Source organism: Carlito syrichta, unplaced genomic scaffold, assembly GCF_000164805.1.
Source record: "Carlito syrichta isolate Samal-C Ts95f unplaced genomic scaffold, Tarsius_syrichta-2.0.1 Scaffold303336, whole genome shotgun sequence".
NCBI classification, from domain to species: domain Eukaryota; kingdom Metazoa; phylum Chordata; class Mammalia; order Primates; family Tarsiidae; genus Carlito; species Carlito syrichta.
Window position 1 is genome coordinate 1 of NW_007247432.1, and position 22,477 is coordinate 22,477.

The 22,477-nt window shown below is 42.1% G+C and overlaps 1 protein-coding gene across 2 annotated transcripts in view; it reads right to left on the reverse strand.

Moving 5' to 3' along the window:
- Positions 1–3,733: 3,733 nt before the first annotated feature.
- The window catches only part of ANXA4 (annexin A4), a 41,119-nt gene continuing 22,375 nt past the window's right edge, over positions 3,734–22,477 (reverse strand). The window contains exons 5-13 of one of the 2 annotated variants that reach the window (XM_008058425.2): positions 19,739–19,852; positions 18,743–18,833; positions 16,865–16,944; positions 14,862–14,918; positions 12,907–13,000; positions 9,488–9,583; positions 8,657–8,715; positions 7,228–7,350; positions 3,734–4,116 (exon numbers count right to left, since the gene is read on the reverse strand). In XM_008058425.2, coding sequence (XP_008056616.1) covers positions 4,057–4,116; positions 7,228–7,350; positions 8,657–8,715; positions 9,488–9,583; positions 12,907–13,000; positions 14,862–14,918; positions 16,865–16,944; positions 18,743–18,833; positions 19,739–19,852 — 774 coding nt within the window. In that variant the 3' untranslated portion in view covers positions 3,734–4,056. The remainder of the gene's footprint in view (positions 4,117–7,227; positions 7,351–8,656; positions 8,716–9,487; positions 9,584–12,906; positions 13,001–14,861; positions 14,919–16,864; positions 16,945–18,742; positions 18,834–19,738; positions 19,853–22,477) is intronic. The other variant, XM_021712538.1, reaches the window with a different exon arrangement.

A 22,477-nucleotide genomic window follows, 5' to 3' on the forward strand; every position in this document is an offset into this window, starting at 1 on the left:
CGTGGGTTCAAGACCCGCCAGGGCAGCAAGACCTCATCTCTACAATAAATCAAAAAATCAGCCGGGCGTGGTAGCGCATGCCTGTAATTCCGGCTACTCGGAAGGCTGAGGCGGAAGGATCGCCGGGGCCCAGCGGGGGAGGCTGCGGTGGCCGGGAGCGGCCACTGCTCTCCACTCTGGGTGACAGAGTGAGACTCCAACTCAAAAAAAAAACAAAAAAACCCCAAAACGAACAATACAGATACGCAGAACCCCTCCATCTCGTTCTTTCTTCCTCCCCACTGGTGATCACTATCCTGAGAATATTGTATGTCATTATTTCCACGCATGTCCTTATGTGCATACCCACAAATAATATATTTTCTTTTGCATGTTTAGACATGTAATTAAATGAAATCATACCTGTACCTACTCATTTGTACCTTTCTCCTCTCTCAAAATTTTACTTTTGAGATTTATCAAATTGCTCTCTCTCTAGTGAGTTTTCACTACTCATTATAGGACTGACCCACAGTTTGTTTATCCGTCCCTTGCTGAAGGAGTTAGGTTGTTTCTACTTTAATGCTCTTACAGAGCAGCAATGAACTTCGCGTGCAAGTGATTCACCCAGCAGATTCCCAAAAGTGGATTTGCTAGGAAGTTTTCAATCTTGTTAGCTATTGCCAAATTGCTCTCTGAAGTAACTAATGCCCCAATTTACACTCTCATCTGCAGTGTATGTAGTTTGAGGGCCCCAGTGGACTGTTGTCTGATTCATGCCTGAGAAATCTGAACTGCGAGAGGCTAGCTGAGGATGGAAGTGGGAGAGAGCATGATAGCTGCAAAGGGATCAGCTTGCATGCACACAGTTTGTCAACACAAAGGATGTGCAGATGTTTCCCGTGGAGCAACTATGGGCCATCATAAGACAGCCAGCATGGGATGATCTTAGGCTGTGTCTGTGAGGCCTGGGTGGAAGGAAAATAAGCTTCAAGGAAGAGAAACCTCAAAGTTTCATCAAATTCCTAGGGTATGAGAAAAAAGTTACATTCACCTTGCCAAGGAAATTGCAGGGGAGTAGGGTGATTGGGTTGACAAAGGAACCTATGAGAATCCACAGGAATCAACTTTAAACACCTGCCAAGCTTATACAGGGCTAATTCTCTAACATCATAGCAATAACAGTCAGGTAAGAATTTTCCTGCTCTCCTTTACTATCCTGTCTGCTACAATCCAGGAAAGATAGGTTGGGGCAGATATGGAAGGAAGCCTAGGTGGACAAAGAAGCTATCTCCCCTTCCCCAGAAGCCAGCTTCCTACTGGCAGTAGGCCAGAGCTGAATGAGGGAAAAAGCCTCAACTATAAATCAAGTTTAGAGTTTTGACTGGATGTAATAATTACGGTAATGACATTGTTTGATGACCTTAAGGGACTAAACAGAACTTTTTTTTTGAGATGGGCTCACTCTGTACATGCCCGGGTTGGAGTGCAATTATGTGATCATGGCTCATTGCAGCCTTAGACCCCCTGGTCTCAAGCAGTCCTCCAATTTTAACTTCTCGAATAGCTGGGACTACAGGTACGTGCTACCACACCTGCCTAATTTTTAATTTTTTTTGTAGCGATAAAGTTTGTTTATATTGCCCAGGCTGGTTTTAAACTCCTGGCCCCAAGCAGTCTTCAGCCTTGGCCTCCCAAAGTGCTGGGATCACAGGCATGAGCCACTGCGCCTGGTCCTGCGGTTGAACTTTTTAAAACCTAAGAGTAGCCGGGCTCGGTAGCTCAGCCTGTAATCCTGCACCTTTGGGAGGCCAAGGTGAGTGGATTGCCTGAGCCCGCAGGTTCGGGACCCGCCTGGGCAGCAAGACCTCATCTCTACAATAAATCAGAAAATCAGCCAGGCGTGGTAGCACATGCCTGTAATTCCGGCTACTCGGAAGGCTGAGGCGGAAGGATCACTGGAGCCCAGCAGGTCGAGGCTGTGGTGGCCGGGAGCGGCCACTGCACTCCAGTCTGGGCGACCGAATGAGACTCCAACTCAAAAAACCAAAACAACCTAAGAGTAAGCAGAAAAGTCATGACTCTATCCTCTATCTGAATTCACATCTAAAGATGGGAGAACTAGGCACACTGAATAAATGTCAATAGACAGTAGGAGGGAAAAACAAAGTTGCTTCATATTTATATCTCAGAGTTATGCTTGTCATGATTTTGCCAGTATGACAAACATTCCTCCAGGGTGGCTTTCTTCTGCCATCTAGAACATTTCTGGTCAATAAATGCAATATTTGTTTTAAAATTTTGGTTAAGCTATATATTGTTTAAAGATAAAACTTCTACCAAAAAATTCACAATGCTACCGAAGTCATAAAAGTTAATTTGGAGAGTCTGGGGTCTTCTGGGAAGGTATCGAAGTGGCTAATTATTTCCTATAATTAGCTGAAATGACTAAATATTCATGCAACTTTCACCAACAGCTCCAGCACTAATACTGTTATGACAAATAACATTCAACTAAAAAACAAATCCTTATATCTCACCCACCAAAATACAGTAGATATTATAAAATGAATAAAGAAGGCAAGTATTCTCATTATAATAAAAATATAAATGTCCTTTATATATTTATAACATTTAATGTAAATTTTCTACTTAGAACAGAGAGTATCACTCGTTTCCAGAGGTTCATACATTATTTTATATCGAGTGGTGATTGACACATATGAACATTAGTTTTATAGTAGTAGGCAAACAGAAGACTAGATTTTATTTTCCCTCATTGTAATTCCTAATAGAAACTGGGGAACACAGCCTGTCATGAGGGCTCATGCCTACAGTCCCAGCTACTTGGGAGGCTGAGGGAAAATGATCATTTGAGCCAGGAGTTTGAGGTCATAGTGACCTATGAGCTCATCAATGCATGCCAGCCTGTGCAACAGAGCCAGACCCTGTCTCTATTTAAAAAAAAGAAAAAACAAGAAGAGAGAAACCAAGTAACACAAGTCTTTCAAAAATTGCTCCTTTCAGGGTCCAGGATGAAAAACTCAGAAGTGTAAAAGTCAATCAGAAAAAGAATATACCTCATTTTAAAGACACAATTTTTTATTAAAATTATTTTTCCATGTTCATACAAAGTAAACTTTTAAATTAAACCCAAGTACACCTTCAGAATGATTGTAGAGCTGAAAGGCATCGTACAAATGTAAATGACTACAATCAACAAAACCGAAGAAGATTTTTTAAATTATTTTTAGTACAAAAAGTTTTATTTGTCAAACTAAATTCAGAGCATTATACCAATACCAGGATACCTAGTTTGCAGCTTAATCTTTTCTCATTCACTTTCAAGCTGTATTAAGACATTAACTATAATATTGGGATATGTTCAGCATTTATGTTTGGTAACCAGATATGCATGATTTGTGTAACTACACTTAGAATTTAGTTTGTTCAGATGAATTGGCGAGTTTGTTATACTTCAACTGGAGAAAGTAATTGCAACATAAAATGTGATGAAGGAAGTCTCCCACGCCAAACTTAGTAAAGATCAACTAGTGCTATAGACAAAACCTAAAAAAAGATTTGTGGATGCTTTGAAGTCTATGACCATGAAAAACAGAAAGCTGGATGGGTATTCTTACTAACTGAATGCTTACAATTTCAAATAAAGAAATTACTATCCACTCTAAACATTAAATCTGGGGAAAAAGTGACTTTAGAACGGACTTCCATTTTCATGGTTTTTTGCCAAAAAGAAAGTATGAAATAGTTTAATAGATTCAATTTCTCTGAAACACAGATGAGGAAGTAATCTGTTAAAAACATGGTAGTACCTTTTTATTTCTAATTTTAAATCTCCGTTTAGGCCTTATATGTTTTGAAATGCAAATACGGCTTTAAAGCATCTTAATGACTAATTATAGAAGAATAATAATACAGACGTTCACATCTTAGGAGGCAACAGTAGGCGTTTTAATTGGAAATAAGCGTTCTGAGATAATGCTAATAGCAGTGTACAAAAATGAAGTTAAAAAAATTGAAGTGCTGAGAATTCTCCTATCCTTCTGGGATTTTATTTTAATCATCTCCTCCACAAAGAATGAGCAGGACTTTTCTGTAGTCTCCGGACGTGTCGCCCTGGGACAAGGGAAGCAAAGTTAGTTGCATAGGGTTTATAATGGAATACCCAGTTCAAGTCATCTACTTTTTTTTTTTTTTTTCAGTTGGAGTCTCACTCTGTTGCCCAGACTGGAGTGCAGTGGCTGCTCCCGGCCACCGCAGCCTCTACCCGCTGGGCTCCGGCGATCCTTCCGCCTCAGCCTTCCAAGTAGCTGGAACAACAGGCGCGCCCTACCACGCCCAGCTCATTTTTGATTTATTATAGAGATGAGGTCTCGCCAAGTTGCCCAGGTGGGTCTCGAACCCGCGGACTCAGGCAATCCACTCACCTCAGCCTCCCAAAGGTGCGGGATTACAGGCTGAGCCACTGAGCCCGGCTTCTGTTAAGCTTTTTACATGCCACTGTATTTTAGCTGTTCCTTATAAACAGCCTGAATTGAATCTTATATTTTTACCTCACCTGAGAGTTTATAATTATAACTTGTATTTTAATCTTTTGTCATTTTTTTTCTATTATGTACATATTTTATACTTCTGCTTTTAACAATTATTATCGAATAGGCAATGTATTCTTTATTTTTAATCTTTTCTATTGTATGTTTATACATATATCTACATATATACACATATGATATTAAATACATTATATTTATAGTGATGTTTTCCCAAGTCAATCAGTATATTTATATTCCATCACTTGGAACATAGTGTATAGTTCAGTGGCATTAATTACATTCACAGTGTTGTGCAACTGTCATCAGTCTATTTCCAAACTCTTTCATCACCCCAAACAGAAACTCTGTACCCACTAACCAATAACTTCCCTTTCCTCGCAATCCCTGGTAACCCCTAATCTACTTTCTGTCTCTATGAATTTACCTATTCTACATATTTCACATAAGTGGAATCATATTTGTTCTTTTGTGCCTGATTCAGTTTACTTAGCATGTTTTCAGGGTTCATCCATGTCAGAAAGGTCATTCCTTTTTTTTTTCATGACAGCCTACCATTAAATGTCATACACATTTTATTTATCCATTCATCTGTCGTTGGATACCTAGGTCATTTCCACCTTCTGCCTGTTGTGAATATTTGCATTGGTGTACAAGTGTCTGTTTGCATCCCTTTTTCATTTCTTTTGAGTGTAAATCTGAGAGTGGAACTGCTGTGTCATATGGTAGTTCTACATTAAATTTCTGAGGAAGTGCCAGACTGTTTTCCACAGTGGCTACACCATTTTACATTCCTGCCAGCAATGCAAGAGTTCCAATTTCTTCACATCCTCATCAACATTTGTTATTTTCTGGGGGTCTTTTCATGCTTTTTGTTTGTTTGTCTGCTTTTTCTTTTTAAATTAGAGCCATCATGTTAGGTGTAAAATGGTATCTCATTCTGGTTATGATTTGCATTTCCCTAATGATTAATGATGTTGAGGGTCTTTTCATGTGCTTGTTAGCCATTTGTATATCTTCTTTGGAGAAATGTCTATTCAAGTCCTTTGCCCATTTTTTAAATTGGGCTCTTTTTGTTATTGAGTTGTAGTTGTTCTTTTGGTTTTTTTAGAGATAGGATCTTACTATGTCCCAGGCTGGAGTGGAATGGCACAATCGTAGCTCGGTGCAGCCTAAAACTCCTAGACTCAAGTGATCCTCTCACCTCAGCCTCCTGAGCAGCTAAGAATACAGACATGTGCCACCATGACAGCCTAATTTTTTTTTTTAAAGAGATGGGGATCTCTCTGTGTTGCCCAGGTTGATCTCAAATTCCTGCCCTCAAACAATCCTCCCGCCTAGGCTTCCCAAAGTGCTGGGATTACAGATGTGAGCTACCACTCCTGACCTATAAATATTTATGTATTCTGAATTATAAACTCTTATCAGATAAACATTATACCAGTTTATAGTCCCTCCATAAAACAAGACAATAAACTTTCCCCAAGTCCTTCCTAATCATTGCTGGTTATGATCTCTTTAAATTTTATTGAAGTATTTGGTGAAAAATGACTATTTGTAATTTTTATTGAATATTAATGATATTAAACATTTTCTATATAATTTTGGGCATTTGTGTTTCATCTTTCATGAGATGCATGATTCATATCCTTTGCTCAGTTTTCCTTTGGGGTGTATCTCTTTCTTTGTGATTTGAATAAGCTCTCCCTCTCTTTTTTTTTTTTTACATTGGAAAATATAGTTTATTTAGAAAACAAATTAAAGAGAGAAGAGAGAGGAGATTCACTTCCCCAAGGTAGAGGAGGGGGCCAAGACTAGGAAACATGGTGGCCATAGCTCAAAGAGCCACATGGACACACCAGAGTTTAACAAAGCAATGGCCTATATAAAGCTCTTATAGAGATAGTAACCCTATATAATGTTACAAGTATTTTTTCCTATAACTTCATTTATGGTCATCTCTGAATCTTAAACTAGCTATAGTTCAGCTCTGCAAAATAAAGTTGCCTAATAGCCTTTACAGAAACAGAAACAAGTTCCTGAACGCCTTGTAGACACAGTAACAAAATCTGCTCAAATCACCTAATAGGTACACCTTTCCAAACTATAAGTAGGATTCAGAATATTTAGTTCACAGATCAAGCCCTCATTTGAAGTTTGCTGTCAGGCGGCCCCAGCTTCTGCGGAAATTTGTCACCGATTCACGTCCATGAGGCTCTCCTGGCTTTCTCAAAAAGCAAAATCCCAGTAGTGAAGTTTTGAGGCACATGAATCATTTCTCATCACTACCATGCCATCTTAGGACTCCTGGAAGTCTGGTATCAGCTAAAGAACAGCAATTCAGGATAACTAAAACGCTTTCCCGTATTTTCAGCAGAAGTCACCTGGACTTTTGATTCAGTTGCTTATCTCTTATGGTAATTAGGTAGGCATGGAAATTGTACTTTCAAAAGTATTTATTAAAATGTAATCCTTCTCTTGTCTGGGGTGAACATGAAATAATTACCATATTTAGAATTGTCCAGCTTCTACCCTGACAAAGGTTTAAATATCTGTGTGAAAGGAGAGAGACTGGAAATACCTGAAGTGCCATCTTTGCTGTAAAGAAGAGGGGATCAAGAAGGCCAGAGTTCACCCTTACCTTGGGCTTTCCCAGGCCAAGGCTGCTGTGACCTACCTTGATGAACGAGTACAGAGACTTTCCATAGAGCCTCTTGAAATGTGCCCGGATGTCCAGCATGTCAATCTCTGCTCGAGAAACCATCACTCTGATGAGGGTGTTATCATCGGTGCCCAAGCCCTAAGGAAGAAAATAAGATCCCACATGCATGAAAACCTAGCAGGTTTTCTTGATCGTCTTCTTCAGGCGATCAAGGCAAAGCTAGGAATGACTCTCCTGGTACTGTCCTTTGCTCCATACCTGGGAGGCCTAAGCTCGCTCCTTACCGTGGTATTCAAGGCTCTCCACAATGTACTTTTCCAAAAGTCTGTGTCCTGACCAGAGGACACTGCTCTCTGCCTTTCTGAGCCATACCCTGTGCTGTCACAATCTGCCCACCGCACCAACAAGGACTCCTCCCCCTGAATGCCATCCTCCCCTCTCCCTCCCTGTCCTTCCCTCTTACCCTGTAAAAATCCTCGGGGGTAAAACTTCCTTGAAGGCCCTACTCAAATATGCCAACATCTCCATATATTCCTTGTGGAGTCTCCTTCCTCAAAAAATATGGGGAAGAAAACAGCCCCTTTCCTCTGTGTTCCATATTTGAATCCTTCCAGTCTATCTGGTTGTTATGGGTGTTTTGCACATACTTCCCTTTCCCACATGGTTAGACATTTTTGGAGAGCAAGGACTATATTTTTATCTTTCCTGCATCCTTTGTGAGTCCCAGCATGGGTGCTGGCACAGAGTACAATGCAGGGTTAGGAGTATGGGTTCTGGAGCTAGATGACTGGTGTTTGTATCTGTGCTCTAAATTCCTTCCTTCCTCAGGACCTTGGACAAATCACATGTCCTCTCTATGCCTCAGTTTCCTCATGTGTAAAATGGAGGTTAATAACAGTACTTGCCTCGTAGAGCTATTGTGGAGATAAGATTAATCTATACACATAGAGCATTAAGTGATTCACACATCCTAAGTATTCAATAAACATCACCAAGCCAGACTCAGTTGCTCAACCTGTAATCTCAGCACTTTGGGAGGCTGAGGTGAGTGGATTGCCTGAACCTGCAGGTTCGAGACCAGCCCTGGCAACTTGGCAAGACTTCATCTCTATAATAACTCAAAAATTAGCTGGGTGTGGTAGCGGGTGCCTGTAGTTCCGGCTACTTGGAGGCTGAGGCGGAAGGATCACTGAAGCCCAGCAGGTCGATGCTGGGGTAGCCACGAGTGTGTCACTGTACTCCAGCCTGGGCGACAGAGTGAGACTCCGACAAAAAAATAAATAAATAAACATCATCTAGTATGATTATTAGCAGATATTCAATAAAGGGGTGAACTGAATTGGATTATTTCAGGCTGAAATTTGGACAGGGATAAAAGCAAGGCTAAGGGGGTGGACACGAGATATGCCAGAGTCACTTGGATGCTGAAGATGAAGTCATTTACCTTCATGGATTTATAAAGTCTTTCAGCAAAGTATGCAGATTTGTTCCTCATGCATTTTACTGTCAAGAGAAAAGACAAGGGTACCTGCATGATCAATGTTTCTATACCTAACCCTGAATTGTACCCATCTTTATAATAAATAAATAAATAAATATTGATTACAGTAGTTAGAATAAAATGTGTTCAGGTTATAAAAAAGAAAAAGATTACAGATAAGAACTGTGAGAAAAAAGCAGCAGTCCCCACAGTTTCTACAAGGTATCAATGTCTCTTGATTATTTTGCCAGAGAAATTTTAGCTAAACCATGTTTCATGAACATAGGCTATGCTTTATGCATTTTCACAGTTAGAAAGTACTGTCAATTGATCATCAAGTTTCTGGAGAACTAATTCACAAAGTCCACCAAAGCAAAGAGTGGCACACAGTTTCAAAATGACAATTGCTATGTGTTGGGAGTCTATGCGTCTCTCCTTCAACACTTCCCACGACCCTTGCGGGGCGGGCCCCCGCAGCTATGCCTACCATATAAGATAGTTATTAGTTGTAGCCATTCACAGACTTGCAAGGTGCAGTTAGTAGTAATGTTATGTTTCCCATATAATGTGCTATAAAGGCACAGAAGATATAAAACATATATAAAACATGTGGCACAATGAGCAGTCAGGTTATAAATAATATTTCTTGTTTAAAATTCTGGAACATACCATTCGTGATTTAAACAACTTTTATATCTGGAAAAAAAAATTCTATATCCCCATGACAACAAACAGATAACAAGGAGGAAAATCTACAGACATCGTTTCTCTACTCCCTACCCCTCACCAGCTTACCTATAGCCAGCAGAGCATCTTCAAAGCTACCAGATGTTTCAGATTTAATACTCTGTTCAATGTCCTTCTGGGATATCCTTTTGTATTCATCAAACACTACAAACAATAACAAATGGCATTATCAGTAATAAAAAAGAATAGAGGAAGCTAAATTTTTTCGAGAGAATGAGGATCTTTTAGCTAGTCTACACTATTTATTCTTTGGCGTATATCAAGGGTAAGCTAATTAGCAATGTGAGCAAGCACCCAGGAGGGATGGGGCACAGTGAAATGGGCCCAAGATGAGGAGGAAGAAATACTGTGATGCTTGGAGGACATCAGATAAGTCCCTTCTGTTATCTGGGGCCCTCACACGTAAGATGGAGATGACTTCTGGAGACATTTGCTTTCTTTTCTCCTTTATAAGAAGGATGTTTCATGCCGGGCTTGGTGGCTCAGCCTATAATCCCGCGCCTTTGGGAGGCTGAGGTGAGTGGATTGCCTGAGCCTGCGGGGTCGAGACCCGCCTGGGCAACGAGACCTCATCTCTACAATCAATCAAAAATTAGCCAGGCATGGTAGCGTGCGCCTGTAGTTCCAGCTACTTGTAAGGCTGAGGCGGAAGGATAGCCGTAGCCCAGTAGGTCAAGGCTGCGGTGGCTGGGAGCAGCCAGTGCACTCCAGTCTGGGCGACAGAGTGAGACTCCAACTCAGGAAAAAAAAAAAAAAAAAAGAAGGATGTTTCCTTTTGTAATTTTGGCCTTGGCAATCATCTTCCTTTTGGTTCATCAAAACTAGAGCAGTTCAACCTCTTCAAAACTGAGTCACACTTAATAACAGCCAGTTGCAGCTTTTAATAGACTTGAACGTAATTAAATTTGTTTGCTTTTTTGCCAAGTATTTTTAATGTGATGAATATGTCTTCCTCTCTTGCTGTTACCTTCTAGAACCTTCTTACAGCAGGTATCTACTTTATCTTTTAACGTCACCTTCTTTGGCATGCTGCCTCACCTCTATCAATGAGATTTTCACAGGTCTAGCAGTTAAGGGACACCAGACCCAACAACATACACCAAAACCTCTGCCAAACAAGTGAGAAATCCACCCAGTCAGGATCCATTTGATTTACTATCCTCCCGGGAATTTTTAATTGAGCAGATCACGGGCATGGCCAAAAGTGTTGAGTCATTTTTACCCTCAGTGAAACAGCTAAATTTCCTGGGTGTCACTCCCAGAGATTCTAATTCAGCCAGTCTGAAGTAGGGGTTCAACAATCAGCATTTTTAATGGAGAACAGACTCCAGAAACTCTGCCCTAGAAATAAAATTCATAACTCTCTTCTACTGTGATCCCCACAACTGCCTTAGTTTCTCTTCTTCCTGAAGTTGTTCAGCTCTCTGCTCAATTTTGTGAGCTACTAGAACATTCCATTTTCCCTCTTGTCCCATTCTGTATTATTTCCTCTTTTTTTTTTTTTTTTGAGTTGGAGTCTCACTCTGTCACCCAGACTGGAGTGCAGTGGCCGCTCCTGGCCACCGCAGCCTCGACCTGCTGGGCTCCGGCGATCCTTCTGCCTCAGCCTTCCGAGTAGCTGGAACTACAGGCGCGCACTACCATGCCCGGCTAATTTTGATTTATTGTAGAGATAAGGTCTTGCCAAGTTGCCCTGGTGGATCTCAAACCTGCGGGCTCAGGCAATCCACTCACCTCAGCCTCCCAGAGGCGTGGGATTACAGGCTGAGCCACCGAGCCCGGCTTATTTCCTCTTTTCTTACTTAAGTTAGAGTCAGTGTATGTTGCTTGGAATCCAAGAATCTAATTGACACACTCTCTAAGCCTGTTTTCTCCGCTGTAAAATGGGGAAAATAATGACTACCCCACTGAATATTTCAAGAAACAATGCTTATAATATACTTAACACTGCACCTACAAGATAGAAAATTATTAACAAGGCTTAGTTATTGTGAATTCTCACCATTATAGTTGGTTGGTAAGAAAATTATGAAGTTTTCTTTATCCAAATAGTGCTGAAAATATTTTCTCCCAGTGGCTTACAAACAAATATTTTAGAATTGCCCAATTATTGACTAGTACCCGGAAGTGAAAATTTTCACAAATGTATTTATGCACTAAATTGGTTTCTGGGGACCTGCAGTTCTCAGAAAATACCACCAGGGGGAGATCTGTGTTATTCGTAATCAGGCAAGGAATAGCAGGAAATGGGGAGCTGGGTCAGAAGTTGGTGCAGCAGATGGTAGGCCAGGATATTTATTAACAGATGTAATCACCTCTTTTTTGTCACTGTGGAATATCTGAAATAATTGCAACGTCAACATTTGTTGCACTTTTCAATTGCTTTGTTTTCAATTAGCAAACTCATTCTCAAATTTCTTGCATGATTTGCAAATCAGTGTGTGTAAGTTTGGTATGGTAAGTTTAAGGTCTGGTGGGTCTATACAGTTATGATGTAAGTAAAGACCTAAAGAGCTTATACAAAAGATGAAATATCTTATTTAACTCTTACTGCTGTTTACAAGAAGAATATAAACGTGATAACACATTTTAAAAATTGTATAGTATCTTTCTCCCCAAAGATGTTACAAGCACATTACAGGCCAGGGGTGGTGGCTCAGCCTGTAATTCCAGCACTTTGGGAGGCCGAGGCGAGAGGACTGCCTGAGCCTAGGGGTTCAAGACCAGCCTGGACAACTTGGTGAGACCTCGTCTCTACAATAAATCACAAAAACTAGCTGGGCGTGGTGGTGTGCATCTGTAGCTATTTGGAAGGCTGAGGCAGAAGGATTGCCTAAACCCAGCAGGTCGAGGCTGTGGTGGCTGGGAGCATTCCACAGCATTCCAGCCTGGGCAACAAGAATGAGACTCCAACTCAAAAAAAAAAGAATTAGCACATTATAAAGCTTAGAATTATCAGAAACAAATTAGAAATAATACACATAGGAAATAAAATGTGATATTATACACTATTCGTCTCATGCAATGTAACCCCTAGAGAAATCACTTCTGCTAGCTTTTCAAAACCTTGGATGTTAAACAGGAATAAACATCAGCCATCATTACTATTTTATTGTTTCCGGCTGTAATGAAGATTATTTTCTTATGTAACTAAATTAAAATGGGTGTCTTGGAGCCACTTTAGCAAAAGGACTGACTATGAAGTTCAGTTTGCTAAATAACAGGAATGCCAAATGTCTATGAATACATTGCATTTCTGCTCAATATTCATCATTAATCTTTCAGAAATTGGCTTTCATGCATATCATTGGACTCATACATTTCTAAGGTAAGAGTCTAGGAAAGTTCAGTACAATCAGTTCTTTGGACCAGCTGAAGGAGAAAAGATGATTATCAGCTAACTACGGGCAATACAGTTTTCACTACCTCTCCAATAGTTTCTTTGGGAAGTGAGGTAAGTGCCTTACCATGCAACAGATGATTTCGATTCCGGGAACAGAGAACAGTTAGAAATTTCACCTCATCTGTCCCCCATTTCTTCTCTCCAGCCTCATACAGGTCCTAAAGCCAAACAAAGCAAAAGTTGAAACACCAAGAAGGATGTGCCAGGACACAGGCAAATATTTCCAGAATGTTCAAGAGCTGAGCTGGTTGAGTTTTATTTTGTTGGCGATGGGGGTGGAAGTGGTGGTGGTGAGTGGAAATGACTCAGGATCTTTCCTTAGGCACAAGACTATAATAATATAATATTATGGTCAGCTGGGCTCGGTGGCTCAGCCTGTAATTCCGCGCTTTGGGAGGCTGAGGTGAGTGGATGGCCTGAGCCCGCGGGTTTGAGACCCGCCTGGGCAACTTGGCGAGACCTCATCTCTACAATAAATTTTTTAAAAAATTAGCCGGGCGTGGTGGTGCGCGCCTGTAGTTCCAGCTACTTGGAAGGCTGAGGCAGAAGGATCGCCGGAGCCCAGCAGATTGAGGCTGCAGTGGCCGGGAGCGGCCACTGCACTCCAGTTTGGGCGACAGAGTGAGACTCCAACTCAAAAAAAAAAAAAATTATGGTCTATAATATCTCCCTGGGAGTCAAGGCAAACACCAGCAGTTCCTTTATGCAGGCACATGGTTCTATCTTAAGAGCTAAAAGGAATGCTTTAGGCATGGGCTGATCCATGCATTTTCCACTAGCCCACATGGGGCTATTTTAATTTTAATTCATTAAAATTAATAAAATGCAAAATTCAGCTCCTTGGGGTCACACTAGCCACATTCCAAGTGCCCAGTGGCCAGTGGCTATCCATGCAAGACAGTGCAGATGTAGAATGTTTTCATCATCACAGGAAGTTCTATTGTACAGGCCTGCTCTAGAATAATCTGTGATATGCCTGTGGCTACAGAAGGTCTCACAGTAGAACCAGGGACTCATTGGTAATTGCTTACATTTCAACCAGGTAGGAATACAAGAAATGGATTCTGCTCACTTTGACTACATTACTGACTAATCAGAGCCATTGTTCATTTATAATCAGTAGCTGGCCCTGACAAATTTCCCCAAATGGTCTGGACTCACACATTGTCACTCATTGGGCTTATCTCCATATACCCTTCTGTTTCTTTTCTTCTTCCTCTGATTTCCTCACTGCTTTAGAGTCTAATTCACAGAATCATAAAACTTTAAAGCTGGAAGGGCTCAAAAAGTTCATCTAACCCAGTGCTTCCTAACCCTGAATCTTAACAGGCTTGTGACTGCTTGTGATGATTTATTTTATGCCAACTTGACTAGGCCATGGAGTTGCCCAGATATTTGGTTAAACATTATTCTGGGTGTTTCTGTGAGAGTGTTTTTGGATAATATTTACATTTAAATCCATAGACTGAGTAAAGCAGAGTGCCCTCTCTAATATGGGTGGATTTCATTCAATCAGTTGAAAGCCTCAATAGAACAAAAAGGCTGACCCTTCCAAGATTAAGAGGGAAAGCTTCTTGCCTGACTGCTTTGAGCTAGGGCATCAGTTTTTTTCCTGCCTTTGGACTTGAGCTGAAACAATGCTTCTTCCTGGGTCTCTAGCTGGGCGTTTGGACAGGAACTACACTGTCAGCTTTCCTGGTTCTTAAGCCTTCAGACTCAGACAAGAACTACACTGTTAGCTCTTCTGGGTATCCAGCTTGCTGACTCACTCTGAAGATCTTGGTACCTGTCTACCTGCATAGTCTTGTGAGCTAATTCCCTATAAGAAACCTCTCTCCCTTCTCTTCACCTCTCTCTCCCTCTCTCTCTCTCTCTGTGTGTGTGTATTCATAATACAGATTCATAATACAGCCCAGCCTGCTGATACGCACTGAGATATAAGAGGTTGTCCGCCAACTAAGGTCTATCTTACTGGCAGAAGAGAAGAAAACCAGAAAAAAGAAGTGCAGTTCTACTAACCTGGGCATCTTGCCTCATGAGAGCATCATCCAGATGATTTCCTTCATCCCTACCACCCTGAGGATGAGAAAACCAAACCAAAAAGAATTAGACAAAATGCCTCAAGGAGTGGGACTTAAGGCCTAGAGAGAGAGGACAGATGTCCTCTGAATGTGCTTAGATTACTGTGGCTCTGATTTCTGCCTGGAAGACATTAGCCTCAGTGTGACCCCTAATGTTGCACAGGTGTCTCTGCCAACAGTAGAAGGAGGAGAAGAAGGAATGCTTTCTGTTGATTGCTACCCCTATTATTTCCTAGCCTTCCCCATCATCCCCACTTGTGTGTCTTTGTAGCTGATGCATGCCTTCCTAACTGGCAAATCTACATTGATCAGTGTCTGCCAAAAGATAGGTGGGTGTGCTTGTAGTTCTAGCTACTCCAAAGGCTGAGGAGGGAATATTGCTTGTGGCCAGGAGTTTGAGGCCATAGTGCACTATGATCACATCCATGAATAGCCAGCCTGGGCAACACATCAAGACCTTGTATCTTTAAAAAAAAAAAAAAGGAGGGAGTTTGGGAACAAAGGCGAGCCCAGAGAATCTGGGACCTGTGGTGGGACTTACGAAGCACGTGAAAACGCCCTCACCCTTCACCAACACCAGCTCACAGGAGAGCAGGGCTAAAGCCTCGAAGGAATGCTAAGGAGACAAAACGAGCTACTTTCCTCTAGTTTTTAGACCATTTTTATTGCTATGCTGTCTCGACATTCTATGGTATAGGGCATGGCTCATCAGGGTGGTAAATATGGGAGGAAAAGAAAAAAAACAGGATGGAAGAGAAATAGATAAGCATTACTAGTAAGTATCAGAGTTGAGCACGTGATGGAAGTTGGAGATGATTTCCGGTTCTATTTTGGATGCTGGAAGAACAGCAACAATATTAACAGAACAGGCAAGTCAGGAAGAAGAGCTGGTTTGGAGGGAAGATTAGTTCCAGTTTCGTTTAGGACTGATTGGAGGTGACAGTAGCATATCCATAAGGAAACATCTACAAAGCAGTGAGAAAGGAGTTTCACCTTCAGGAAGGAGGCCAGGGATAAAGATGCAGTTAGGAAGGCATGTGAAATGTCTCAAGTCTCCATCTTCATTTTTCTGACACACCTGCCCTACATTGCCTGGTCTAGTCCTTTCCCATCTGGACCACTGAGTGACTTCCCAGCCTCCAGGTCATCCTACGCATCCCTATGACATTACTCTTCTGAAAATGCAATTCCAATCACATCACTCTCATCATCACCATCATCATCATCATCATCTACTGGTTCCAAACCTTTGGTGGCTCCCTACTGCTCTCCAAATAAATGGGCGCCAATGCTTCCCAACATAGAATCCCAGTTCATCCTCCCATTTCACTTCTAGAAACAGCAGCCTGCCGTTCGGCCAATTGTTCTCGGAACACACGCCATGTTTCCTGCCTCCTCGCCTTGTTCTTGCAGTTTTTCCTGCCTGGAATGTGCCCACCCACATGTTCGCCTCTAGAAATCCCAGCGATCTTCCAGGTCCTCTCTGAACCAGCATCTCTGCCATGAAACCTTTTCTTTGTTTCTGCAACCAGAATCTCTCCTCCAGTCTTCCTTTTACTATGGGCCTTTCCTTTAACATTTAATTTCTTCATGTCTGATAGCAACTTATGTACCTGATATATTCCTTTAAGACAATATAAACTCTCAAAACACAGGTACTGCCTCTAATCATCGTGACTCTCAATGCACTGAGCAACAGAGGTACCTGGAATGGATTAGGTACTTGTAAATATTGGATTAAAGTAGAATGAATGGACATACATGACTAGCCAGACTCCCTGAAGGTGAAATAAGATCAAATAACAGAGAGGTTCAAGAATACCACCTGAAAAATACCCACATTTAGGGGGCTGAGAGGATGAGCAGGGCTGATAAAAGGGATAAAGAGAAAGCATTTCAATAAAATCCCTCCCCAGTCAGAAGCAGCAGACAGTGACTCACAGCCGAAAGGGACACCAGCACTCGCTGGAACATGAATGATGTGTCGGAGCGAATGTCGTCTTCAAGGCTCCGTCCGTATTCTAGCAAGAGAATGAAATTAGCTACATGAGAATAGAGTCTTGGCTCACACTGTGTCACACTCCAGCATGTTCTGTCCCCTCAGGACCAGTCTATTTCCTGAAGCAGCTCATCGGGAGGTTTTTCATCCCACACATGGTTTTTCAAACACTGAATCTCGTAAAATGGTCAAGACACGTTTATCTTGTCATCATAGCAGAAACAAGATGTTCCTATTCCTTAAAATGCATGTCAAGAGAGCTGGCACTGAAATCCTCTGTCTATGGTTGCTACTGTCTGGAGGTCTGCTCAGAACATGGTTCTCAGTGACGTAGAAAGAGCAGCACTGTGGAACGGCCACTGCTGCTTCTAGACAAGAGGCAACCAGAGGGGAGCTTCTGGACTGTCTTGGGCACAAATCCTAGCATGAGCCTTTTCTACCACATCTATCACTTGAGAGGTTCTCAGAGGTCACCCATGAGAAGCTCCCACCCTTCACAGCCCTCAGGGGAGAAAACCCACATTGGGCAGATATGGGTATCTGGGTGCTTAATCCAAACTTCTGGTCTGAACACTTATCAAAAAGCTCTCATTGTTGTTTTCTTTCTTACAAAAGTAATACATGTTGACTAGAAGATTTAGGAAAAAAACAAATGAGTAAAATAAGGCAGGGGGACTGGGGACTCCACCATAATCTAATCACCCAGAAATAATAATCACTAATATTTCAGTGACTATCTCTCTCCATTTCTCCCCCCACATACACATATTACTTCCCTTTAAAAAAAAAATGTGTCGTTAATGCTGTTAATTTTTTTAAAATGGGACATAGCAGGGTATTTCATGGCTTTGTCTTTTTCATTTATCTATATACCATACCATTTAATAAGTAAATAATATTCTCCAATGTAAAGCTACACAACTGCTGGATATTTTTGGTTAGTATAAATTATATTGAATAGACACTGCAGGATCTAAACATTTGTGCATTTTTTTTGTTATAGTCTTTTTTTTTTTTTTTTTTAATTGGAGTCTCATTCTTGGCCCAGGCTGGAGGGCAGTGGCATGCTCATGGCCACCCCAGCATCAACCTGCTGGGCTCCAGCAATCCGTCCACCTCAGCCTTCCAAGTAGCCAAAACTACAGGTGCACGCTGCCACATCCGGCTAATTTTTGATTTATTGTAGAGACGAGGTCTTGCCAAATTGCCTGAGCTGATCTCAAACCCTCAGTCTCAGGCAATTCACTCGCCTCGGCCTCCCAAAGTGCTGGGATGACAGGCTGAGCCACTGAGCCTGGTCTTTTTTGTTATAATCTTAGGGCAAAAAGGCATGCATTTTTTTAAAGGCTCTTCATGCATATCATCCTCTGGAGATTTCTAAGAGGGGAGTAAATGGCTATGTTTCTGAGATGGCTGGAAGGAATACAGTTCATGCTCGAGGTAAAAAGTTGGACCAGACAACCTCTCAGGACATGCCTTGGAATGTTAAGGTTTGCTGATGCCACCGCTAGAGGATAAGCACCTTTGAGTCTTTGCTTTGATAATAAGGAGCAACTTTCCAACTTTCAGGGTAATAAAACACTGTACTGAGTCGCTGAAGTAGAGTAGCATCTTCACCTGAGAGATCTAAAGAAGCCAACATACAGTCATCTGCCATTTGCCTAGACAGGGGTCTGCCTCAAAGCAGAGCTCAGCACCGAGGATCCTGCATGGTCAGTGTTTCTATGAAGAGAATCTAATCTGTGGATAACCACCCACTGTTAGTCTCCTTCTTAAATCACAGCAAAACCTCAGCCCAGGCCACTGAAAATGCTACATACGCTGCTGGTAGGTCTGGCTTATGCGCCGGATCTCGTCAGGGGTCCGGGAGGCCAGGATCTCAATTAGGCAGCCCTCATCTGTGCCGGCCCCCTAAACATAAAACCAGAGAAGAGGGTGACATGGTGGGTGTACAAAGCTGAGTACCAGACACAGAAGGAATACAGTTATCTGCAAAGAATAAAGACCACCCAGTGCATTCTAGCAATAAGATGTGTTAATGTTTAATTGTCCTGCCCCAAATGCAGTGTATTTACTATAACAATTGTGAGCAACAACAAGCATTTATAGACTCTTCACTGTGTATCGGCTACTGTGCCAGGCCAGGCACAGCTTCTGCCTTCTGGGGCTTCACCTTTCCTTGCCCTCCTCTGTTCTCTTCCTTTGAAGGGTGGAATGTCCTGGCCAAGACTTTGCTGCCTCTTTGCTTCCCCAGAGCCAGGCTCAGAACCTTCTACAAGGCTGAGTGTTTACTGACGTGGCTGCTGAGGGTAACTGTCCTTGAAATACCCATTGTAAAGTTGAAAAACTGTTAGTAGAAACATCCTAGATGGGGAGTCATTTGTGTTTAAATAGTCATTAAAAATCGGCAGGACTCCAGCTGGAGCACAGTGGATTCGTTATCTAGGGAGGCCAAGACCCGTGTGTCAATTCCAGGTTTACAGCAGACCTAGAGGCCTCTAAAGTGTCAGTCATAAAGGTATCTCAAAAGCAGCAAACTCAATAAGAACATTTCTGAAAGTGTACCAAGAGCAACAACTATAATCAATCCCCACTGAGCCACAGAAAGGAGCAAATGATTCTATGACTTTTTAGAAAACAGTTTTAAAATTACAATTGCTATAATGTAATGTTTACAAGCTATCATAAATGAAGGAAAATCTTCCTCCTATGCTTTATGCCTCACACTCTCAGAAGGCCTCTGTCACAGCTTCTTAGAGGAAGCATACCAGTGTTTGTACTAACACCACCAAGAGCACGAGAGGGAGAGCACAAACCTTCATGGCCCTTCGCAGCTCCTGCACGTCGTACAGCACAGTGGACATCATCATCCCCACAATCACCTGCTCGAAGTTGCCACTCAGTTCTGACTTCAGGTCATCTATCAGGTCCTGCAACCCAAGAAAGCAGCTCTGCTTAATCACTATAGTAATTTAAACCAGCCTCTCTCCAAGAGTGGTCCCGGGATGTCTGAAGTCTCCGAGACCCTTTCAGGGAGCAGGCAAGTCAAAACTATCTTCAGTCCTGGCATGGTGGCTCACGCATGTAATCTCAGCATTTTAGGAGGCTGAGGCAGGAGGATAGCTTGAGGTCAGGAGTTTGAGACCAGCCTGGGCAACAAAGTGAGACTTTCATCTCTCCAAAAAAACAAGAAAAAAATCCCCTATCTTCATAATAACATTAAGATACTATTTGTCTTCATTGTCATTCTCTCAGGGGCACTGTACAATGGAATTTTCCTAAGTTTACTTAACATATCAACAATTTTGTCAAAAGTCTATTAAAATATTCCCCCTTTTCCAACTACGCATCTATATGGGATCATATTTTCTTCACATACCTCAACCAAAACCATAAATTGAATGTAAAAGCAGATATGAGAATTTAGCTGTTTTCCACTAACCCAGACATTAAAGGGATTTGCAAAGTGTAAAACAATGCCAATCTTCTCACTAATTTTTTTGTTTTGGAATATATAGCTATTTTTCATAAAAATATTATAGTCACAAAAATTTATGGTAATATATAATACATTTTTTGGTATTTTTACTAAGTTAAAAATACATATTTTAAAATGTCTTCAGTTTTAATTTCTTTTATTCTTTATTTTTATTTTTATTTTTTTGAGTTGGAGTCTCACTCTGTCGCCCAGACTAGAGTTCAGTGACCACTCCCGGACACCACAGCCTCAACCTGGTGGGCTCCGGCGATCCTTCCGCCTCAGCCTTCTGAGTAGCCAGAATTACAGGCGTGCGCTACCACTCCCGGCTAAATTTTTTTTTATTGTAGAGATGAGGTCTCACCAAGTTGCCCAGGCGGGTCTTGAACCCACGGGTTCAGGCAATTCACTCACCTCAGCCTCCCAAGGAGTGGGATTACAGGCTGAGCCTCTGAGCCCGGCTCAGTTTCAATTTCTAATGTCAATAGATAACACCCACAAAACAATAAAGTCCTCAATAATTTAAGAGTGTAAAGGGATTTTTAGTTCAAAACGTTTTTAGACACTGACATAAATGTATTTTCTTATTTAACTTGATATATTTCCAGGTCAATATTTACCTATGGCATTTTTTTTGTTGTTTTTGAGTTGGAGTCCAGACTGGAGTGCAGTGGCCGCTCCCGGCCACCGCAGCCTCGCCTGCTGGCTCTGGCAATCCTTCCGCCTCAGCCTTCCGAGTAGCAGGAATTACAGGCATGTGCTACCACGCCCGGCTGATTTTTTGATTTATTGTAGAGATGAGGTCTCGCTGCCCAGGCGGGTCTCCTATGGCATTTTTAACAACTGCAGAGATTTCTATGTATAGGTGCTGTATAACTTCTTGAAGCAGTCGCCTGTTTCTATTTTTCTACTGCTATATACACAAAGCATTCAGTTGTATCTTTGTGATCAAGATTATTTCTTACAGCTCAATTCCTAAAAAGAAATATAATTACTTGGACAAAGGACCAAATTCTAAATATATTTCCTTCTAGAACAGGTCAGCAAGTTTAAGAACCTGCTTAACATCAATTGATTAATGGTAGCTATTTAAATCCAGCTATCAGATTCTCATAAACTTGATTCCACAACACGGTATTTCAGTCTATTGTGCATACTTTATGTTACTTTCATACATAATAACTGAATGAACAAGTTAATTAGTACTCAATCCGTTAATATTGGTCCTCTTAAACTACTATCTGATCCGCTTAGTTAGGAAGCCGAATTATCAATCCTGGACGTGTGCAGTAACATGATTTCGGTCTCTGGCTCACACTTCACCTGCATGTTTATGGCTGTCTGTGCTCATTCCATTTCGTTGGGACGGAGAAGTTAAAAACACCCAGAAGACTGAGCGATCCGCATCGTAGGAACGCCGTTCCCTCCGGGAGGGCCCAGTCCAGGTTTGCGCGCAGGTGCGCTGGGGCACAGCCGAGCCAGCCCCGCCCTGCCCGGCAGTTCCGTCCTGTCTTCGAGAAGCAGCCTCAGTCTGACTGTGAAGTACCTTAAGGACAGAAACACTTACAGAGCGGCTGTGCTCTGAGACTGGAGACACGCACTGATCATGTTTCCTCAATGAAAAGGCCCTTGATAACCACACAGCTGGGGTTTCAGCGACGTGGAAAGATTCTGGTCAATGAGTCACTGAACAGAGACAGAGGCTGTTCACTCACCACGTTTTCCCGGTGCGGGTTGAATCCTGTGTTCCTTAGGAACCCTCTCTTTTGTCTCTGTTCAGTAGCTCATTTACCACTAAAATCCACGCATGGGCACAAACACACAAAGCCCATCCTAGAATCTGAGGGGTGTTCCCCGACGGAGGATCATCAAAAGAACAAGTGTGTGCCCCAAGGGTTTAAGTGCAAGAGTCGAAAGAGGCCTCAACCCCTAGGAGAGCCCACTGGAAACCAAGCTGGACGTCAACCTTCTAGAAACTCCGGAGACATCGACAGAGGCCTGGAAGCCGCCTGGGGCTCCCCGGGGCGCGCTCCGGGGCGGCGGGGGAGCCGGGTCGACGGCCGAGGCCCCGCGGGGG